The sequence below is a fragment of the Antrostomus carolinensis genome, unplaced genomic scaffold, assembly GCF_000700745.2.
Source record: "Antrostomus carolinensis isolate BGI_N321 unplaced genomic scaffold, ASM70074v2 scaffold13190, whole genome shotgun sequence".
Lineage (NCBI taxonomy): Eukaryota > Metazoa > Chordata > Aves > Caprimulgiformes > Caprimulgidae > Antrostomus > Antrostomus carolinensis.
The window spans coordinates 612-9,125 of NW_010290600.1; the positions used below are offsets into that span (position 1 = coordinate 612).

General features: G+C 39.2%; 1 protein-coding gene across 1 annotated transcript; it reads left to right on the forward strand.

Moving 5' to 3' along the window:
* Positions 1 to 1,734: 1,734 nt before the first annotated feature.
* On the forward strand, positions 1,735 to 3,905 carry LOC104529451 (phospholipase A-2-activating protein-like; the record flags this gene model as incomplete). Its single annotated transcript, XM_010173770.2, has 2 exons — positions 1,735 to 1,899; positions 3,194 to 3,905. Coding segments are annotated over 2 exons (731 nt in total), but the record flags the coding sequence as incomplete, so codon positions are not given.
* Positions 3,906 to 8,514: the final 4,609 nt, after the last annotated feature.

Below are 8,514 nucleotides of genomic sequence, written 5' to 3' on the forward strand. Positions count from 1 at the left end.
ATGAGGAGCGGCTACGGGAACTGGGGTTGTTTAGTCTGGAGAAGAGGAGGCTGAGGGGAGACCTTATTGCTCTCTACAGCTACCTGATTCAGGAGGGTGTAGAGGTAGGTGTTGGTCTCTCCTCCCACATAACAAGTGATAGGACAAGAGGGAATGGCCTTAAGTTGTGCCAGGGGAGGTTTAGGTTGGATATTAGGAAAAAATTCTTCACTGAAAGGGCTGTCAAGTATTGGAACAGGCTGCCCAGGGAAGTGCTGGAGGCACCATCCCAGGAGGTATTTAAGGGACATGTAGCTGTGGTACTTGGGGACAAGCTTTAGTGGTGAACTTGGCAATGCTAGGTTTGCAGTGGGACTAGATGATTGTAATGGTCTTTTCCAACCAAACTACTCTATGATTGCCCCAGCCCCGGTGCAGGACCTTGCACTTAGCCTTGTTGAACATCATGAGGTTTGCATGGGTCCACTTCACAAGTCTGTCAAGGTCTCTCTAGGACCCTCTGGGCCCTCTGTCTGCAGTATTGCTCTTCTACCTATTGTTGAGGTTTCATTTTCTGTTTAAAAATATCAGTCAGAATGTTCAGTCAGACTTGTCCTGTTTCCCTGAATTTTCTTGTGCTCTGGTACTTGTTTGTTCAGGAGGAAGATACGGGATTCACAAACTAGAACATTTTTTCCTGGAGGTTGTTGCTAGTAAACACATTTAGCCTTCTCTTAGTTTTGCACAGATTTTACAGTAAAATTTTGTCCAGAACTTACTGAGAGAGAATACCAAGACTGGCTGACTTCCATTCTGCTGTATTATAGCAAAGCAGAGACTTTTACTTAGTCCTGAAAACGTACTGCACCAGTTTATTTTTGTCCAGTATTCTTGAAGAATAAACCTGTTAGCCACAGGCTTAGTGGGTTGTTTGCCTTTTGAAGCCTAGAATATGAAAACCAGATTTATTGAGTTTCCTGCAGTTTTGTAAAAGTGCGTGGTTAAAGACACTTATAGATATTATGGATGGACTGGGATAGATTTAATAGCTGTATGTTTGAATTTTTTTTATTTTTAATTTTTTTCATAAGAGGCCCACAGTTGATTTTTGTGCATACTGTAAAACCCGTATGGGTGTACTGATGTAATGCTGACCACTTGTGTGTTTATTTATTAACATGGCCCTCCATCAATTCTGCAAGAACCACTGTTGGCAGGTGCTTAATGCTAGATCCATTTTAAGCAAAATGCTGTATGTTAAGATAACTTTTCCAATACTTTGATTTTAAAGTACATTGAAATTTGAATATAGGACATGGTGCAATCATATTTTGCTTATGGCACTTAAGTAAAAATACAAAAACTGATCACACTAAGAACATAACAGTTTCTTTATTGTTTCTACTACCTAATAATAGAAAAGAGCAAAAAAGAAATCTTATTTCAGTTATGAAAACTAATGGTCTTGTGAGTCTTTCCTCTATTTTTGCCAGCATGTAGCCTAAGATGAGAATTCTCAATCTTTGTGTTGCTGTATTAGAGGGCACTTGATAGTAGCAATCATTGTGATGATTAAAAAGTTAAAATTAGAAAGAGGATGAAACTGTGAAATGTAATGTTTAAAAATCTAAAACCCCCAAAACAATTAGAACAGTTGTAACTTGTTTGTAAAGTGCTTTTGTAGTATTTCCTTCAGGATCTGCATTTGTGAAGTTCTAATGTCAGAAAGTCATGACTCTTGTGTTGATCTTACAGGCAAATTAAAGGAACTTAATGGCAGTGCCACTGAAGAACATAAACTCACAGAAGATGACTTGATAATCCTAGAAAAGTTACTGTCTGCAGTATGCAACACTTCTGCAGAAACACCCACGGCACAGCAACTTCAGACTTTGTGGAGAGCAGTTCACTGGCCTGAAGGTACACACTTGCTTTTTGTACTATTATCTCATCAATGCTTCACCATGAACTAAAAGTCTTGTTCAGCTGGCTGTAGTTGGCAATTGTTTGTCAGGTGGTGGTGTTGGCACAATAGTAAACAGAAAGGAGAAACTTGATATAAACATCAGTCATGGTTATCTCATCAGCAGAAGCATCCTCAATAAAGAGGCTTGTTTGGAAATAGAGCAAAGAAGCATGACGTTGTAATCCTAAATTGTTCTCAAATGAGAGATTAAATTATGGAGACAGATTATTAAAAAAAATCTTAAAAGTAGCTCCTGTTTAATATGGTGGAAGTTACTGAAGCTAGAACATGTGGTCCAAACTGCATTAGTGAAGTGACATTCCAAATGAATGCAGTGAGGGTGAGATAACTTCATTTGATAATGTATTGTTGTCAGCAGTGATGGATTGGAAAGGCTACTTTGACAGTTACTGCACATTCTGGGAAAAAAAGGATGCATTGCATATATAGATACCTAAATATGCAGTTAAAATTAACAGCTAATGTCCTCGTACCTTTCAGACTCTTTGTATTGCACAAAGCGTTAATTCTCAAGATTCTGGCTATCTGCTGGGAATATCTGCAGGCTCAATAAGCAGCCAAGCAGGTTCAGCTTTGGTTTGGTTATAAGCGTGGGATACCGATAGTAGACCCAAGGAGTCAGGTCTGTTTGAAATCTGGGAAAGTCAGGGGCAACTACCCAACAAACTGTGAAGTTCCGTTTCCTTACAACGATTTCCAGCTGATCAGCTGAGAACTTTTTTTCTTTGCAAATTATGTCTGAGAGTTTAAGGTAGTCTAAAAATCTGTTTCTCATTTTTATTTCTGTATGCAGTTTTGTAGCTGTGCTAAACTGTCTGATGCAGGATGAAGACAAAGGGAGATGCTGCCTGTGTAGGGGTAGCTTCACTGAGAAGCTTTCAGAAACCTTTTTGGATTAGTTGTTATACTTTGTGCTTGCCTTCAGCGTTATGAACTAGAGCTTTCAGGAAAGATTTTAAGATTTTTTGGAGAGCACTGTGTTAATCCTAAATTAAGGAGCATGTTTTTTGTGATTAATTGAAGCATTACTAGAATGGGTTTGTCAATACTTGCCTTTATAGATTTCAAACAACTTGTGCTTCACCTGACTCTCTTCTTGCATGAAACTGTTACTGTCTGTTCCCAAAGCTAGGGGTTTAAGAATGTCTGTATCCGAAAGAAACTCACCAGTACACTTGTACATAAAGCAATATTAACACTAAAATATTTTTTCGTTTTGTTTCTTAGATATTGTCTTTCCAGCCCTAGACATTCTTAGATTGTCTGTCAGGCATCCCACTGTGAATGAGAACTTCTGCAGTGAAAAGGATCACGTACAGTTTATCACCCTTCTCCTTAAATTTCTGAACCCTGAAGGAAAGCAAGCAAACCAGCTGTTGGCACTTAGAGCTCTGTGCAATTGTTTTGTCAGTCGGGCAGGCCAGAAGCTCATGATGGAACAGAGAGATGATATAATGACGCAAGCAATAGAAGTGAAATCGGGCAATAATAAGAACATCCACATCGCACTTGCCACACTGACGTTGAACTATGCTGTGTGTTTACATAAAGTCAACAACATTGAGGGCAAAGCTCAGTGTTTATCAGTAATCAGCACAGTTATGGAAGTTGTTCAAGATCTTGAAGCCATTTTTAGACTGCTTGTGGCCCTCGGGACACTAATCAGTGATGATACAAATGCTGTGCAATTAGCTAAGTCTCTTGGAGTTGACTCTCAAATAAAAAAGTATGCCTCTGTATCAGAACCAGCTAAAGTAAAGGAATGCTCTAGGTTTGTTCTTAATCTGCTATAATTGTTTTTCTTAGCATTAGGAGACAGTGTATGCAGAAAAAAAAGGAAGCTTTTGTTCATATTTTGTGACAGACTATAACTGAGAAAATACTGTGGATTAATTAAACTTGATTTGTTGCAAGATACAGAGCAAATAAAACTTTTTACACTGTTTGTCATTTGACTGCTTTTCTGCTTTTCTGCACTGCAGTGCACAGGATCTTTGCAGGAAGATATAGCTTCTGATGCAGTTCAGATCAAAATAGATCACCAAGAAGTCAAACCATCTCAGTACTTACAGGTCATCTAGGTAGAAAGGTACAAAATGGCTGTGATTCAGTGACTGCCAACTCTTGACACCCACCTCAACCATATTTCTATGTTTTAGCACAGTGAGTCTTTCTTGACCATGCTTTTTGTCAGCAGAGAAGGGGCCCCAAGAACTGTAAAGTTCAATGGTGCTTTTCACAAGCTTTTTAGTTAATATTAACCCTGGTCAAATGTGCTGGTGAGGAAACGCCATTTCCTTAGTTTTCCATCAGCTTTTTTCCACTACCTTTTTGAAACCTAGCTGGTGTATGGCTCTTACTGTTTTTTTTAAGCTACAACTAGGTGACTTTGAGGGGTAGAATCTTTAACTGCCCTATAGATGTCATGCTTCATTGATATGTATCTCATAGCTTGTAAATGGCTTGAACCCCCCTGCCAAAGCAGGTTCCCTACGGCAGGTTGCACCAGACTGCATCCAGGCAGGTTTTGAACATCTCCAGAGAAGGAGACTCCACAACCTCTCTGGGCAGCCTGTTCCAGTGCTCCATCACCCTCACAGTAAAGAAGTTTTTCCTCGTTTAAGTGGAACCTCCTGTCTTCCAGCTTGTAGCCATTGCCCCTTGTCCTATTGCTGGCCACTACTGAGGAGAGTCTTAACATTAATAAGGTCCCCTCTCAGTCTTCTCTTCTGCAGGCTAAACAGGCCCAGCTCTCAGTCTTTCCTTGAAAGAAAGATGCTCCAGCCCCTTAGTCATCTTCGCATATTATACGATTTAAAAAAATGTCATGTTGAAGAGTGGGAGAGAAATTTAGGTGCAGAGAATGGACTGAGCAGCAGAAACTGTCTTCCTAGAGAGGTGGTCAATGACCACTGCCTGTCAGTGTTCAAGAGGCATTTCGACAATGCCGGTAATAATGTGCTTTAACTTTTTATGAGCTCTGGAGTGGTCAGGCTGTTGACAAGATCATCATTGTATGTCCCTTCCAACTGAAGTACTCTATTCTAAACTGTACAAATGTAAAGTCAAGTCTTATGAAGCAGCTTTGACATAGTAACTGTGGCGACTGTGGAAAGGGAATATAATATTTTACAGCTATTCCAGCAGATGCAGGATGTTCAGCTCAAAAGGGGCATGTTGTTTCCTAAAACTCCTGCAAATGTTATCCTTTGTTTAGAGTTAAGATGAAGTCAGGATCGTGAATGTTTAAATTACATTTTTCATTAGACTAAGAGAATGGAAAACATGGAAAAAAAGGGGCAAGCTTTTCTGCACATGGGCGCTTCATCACATGGAACCTCTGCCTCACCTGTGCTAGATGTGAAGGATTTGTGACCAAGAGCTCTAACTGTTTTTGTTCAATCTAACTGAATTGTCTGAATAACGACATTACTTGCAGCAAACCTTGTTTCTCAGATCCTTAGTTGCGCACTTTACTGTTACACTGCTGATGAATTTCTAGATACACAACCTGACAGTCTTGATCATGGCCTTGGTCACAGGTTTTCTCATTTGATCCATTTTAGGTTAATGTATAAGGCAATCCAGTAGATGATTCAAGATTTGCAGTGTTTAACGATAGATCAGCCCCTTCCTGAGAAAACATCTAAGAAGCTACTTTTAGAGAACATGTCTGTGAAATAATGTGCCTGTCTGTTGAATTTTGGTTGCCTACTATACAATTGTTCTTGAAACTTCAGCTTTTTAATGTTGTATTCCTTAACTGTGTTTGTACATGTGCTATTTTAAGAAATTTATACTTAACCTGACCTTCTGGTTTTGGTATTGTGGGATTGCTCTGTTACAGATTACCTCTTTACATGAAAATTGTCATGAATTTCCCAGACCAAAAATTAATGTTTATATTAATAAACATACTCTGGCAACTCCAAAAAATGGTATATTAAGAGATTACGAAATTCACTTAAATTTGCAGGGAAGTGATGGGGCACAGCAGAAAATCCTTCATCTGGGGACTGCAGCACTACAAGTTAGGCAAGGTATAGAAGGCAGTCTAGGATTCAGCATTGTGTGAAGGAACAGAGGGAGTGGGGGACATTGGATTCCATCCTGACAGGAATTGTCCTTGGGGGGTCTGTCTCCACAGAGACACACAATGGCAGCATAGGCAATGGAGGTGACGTGGAAAGGAGATAATGACAAAAATCCAGAAGTTACAACACACAGCAAGACCTTACAGTATGTTGTAAGATGTTACAACAAGGTTTGTTGTTGTTTTGTTTGGGGGTTTTTTTTGGTAATTGGCTTTCTTATGCCTTAGTGCATTTGTGCAGTAGCTTTCAGTGAGGATTTTCCCAAGCTACCAAAACTGGGGTGGGTATGTGCTAAGGCAAGTTGAGTGCAGAAAGGGGAGAAACTCGCATCTTTTACAAAGTGTTTTTTTCCTGTCCTGCTATGTATAACAACCAAATACCCTATTTCTGTCACTAGTATCTCGAAAATAAATAATTGCTCGTTGTTTTAAATTACACTGTTCTAAAACACTGTGGTACACGTAAGCATGCATGTACATAAACAGACATATGTAAGTGGACTACAAGATCTGCTTCTGAGATCACCAACAACTAGAAAACCTTAAGGATGTAATCAGGATAAATTTTCAGTGAAAGGATGTTAAATGTATGTCTAGGAAATGTGTCAGACAGGACGTCTACAGTGTACAATCTTTTGAGACCAGAAGACATTGAAAACAAGTATGTGCCTCGCACAGAACTTGAAGCTGGCTTCCTATCTGTGGCAATAAACCTCAAATCAGTTGATCTGCGTGAGATATTTCTCACGCAGTTGAGAAACCTCAAATCAGTTGATCTGCGTTTGAGATATTTCAAGACCCCCTTCAAAAGACTAAGTGCTCCTGATTTGATTCATCAGGGGAATAGTAAAAGTATGTTTGAGATATTTCAAGACCCCCTTCAAAAGAAATTGTGTCATCTGCTAAGAATTCAAAGCTTCTCGGTAGATATAATTCTTCTGCTGGAATCTTTTTCTAAGCTAGAATGGAAACTCCTAGAAAGAACCGCAAAGAGCATGTAGTAGCATTCACATCAAACCTCAGGCCTGCCTTGGGTTTTATGAGTGGAAGTACTTGGGATCTGCTTAGACCAGAACTCAGCATACAATATTAAATGCCTTACTAGGGCACTGAATGAGGAGTTAAACCTGCCTTAGGTCAGCAACAACTGCTGTACTTGCCAAGACAAACGGACACTACAGTCACATAACCTGGCATACACAAATCACGCCATTTCTGTATTGAAATATATAGGACATTCTTCTCTATAATGTAAAATGCTGAAGTAATCTACTGTAGAAGAGTAGTACCACAGATCAGTACGAAAGAGGTACCTGTAAATGCTTTAGGAAAGATTATAGCCTGCTGGTTCCAATTGCCTGAAGTTTTTTGTCTAAAAATAATTAGTTAAGCTGTCTTGGCTGAATTTGATCTATTATTATACAATGGTCACTTACCTTTTTTTCCTCCCTCTCTTTTCCTCCCTCCCTGTCTTCCTAGACAACCAAAGTCTAGGAACAGTAAATGTTGCCCACCTTTTCAAAATGTGTACTGAGTAGACTGTGAAATTAAATGTTCAGCAACAAGATGCCTGCCATATGTGACCGTTGAAAGCCTACAGGATATCTGGACATTTTCAGATTTCCTGTTCTTCCAATGGATTTTTGATTCATTGAGCTTTCTATTTTGGTGGGAATTTTTTTTTCTAGACTTTTCAATTGCAAAGATTAGGACCAAGTCACTGTTGATCTGTATCAGACATATGAAAAAAAGAAGTGTTAGGTATGAACTACCCCTTTTTTGACAGTAAATTTTGAAGCCTAACTGTGACCACATAAATGCCAATAGTAAGAAATTTTTTTAGCAACACACCCAGTTAGCTTCTGTACTCTGTGTGAAGAGAAGCTGCATTCATTGAAAACACAGTCCACACAAATAAAGGTGCAGGTTTTACATAAAAATAGCAGCTCAGGCAGCTACTAGGTATTTGATTATTCCCAGTTAATCTTAAACATTTGTTCCATTTGCATGCCTAAGCATACAGTGCTTACCATTTTATTTTCCATATAGGTGCTCAAGGGATCCCATTTTCATCTCAAACTCACACACCACTCATCAATATTTCCTATGTTACCTCTGCCATTTTCAGAGTACGCTAAGGCTGCCATTTTGTGATGATAAATACGAAGATCTATTATCCTCCCCTTTCCAGGTAATCTTAACAACACAGACTAATCAGGATCAACTTTGACCCTGTGCAAATTATCCGACTCCACAGGGACCAACACTTACTGAAAAAAGAACAGATTATACTTAATAAATTCTTCTGACTCTTTTGAAAACAGAATGTCAACCCCTGTGTTACCTGTGTTGGTTTATTACTTTTTATCATCTGGCCACAGTGCTTTCGATCACCACTAGCTTTGCACAACTTGCACTCAGTGGACCTTTACTTAAATGGGGCAGTACCACCAAT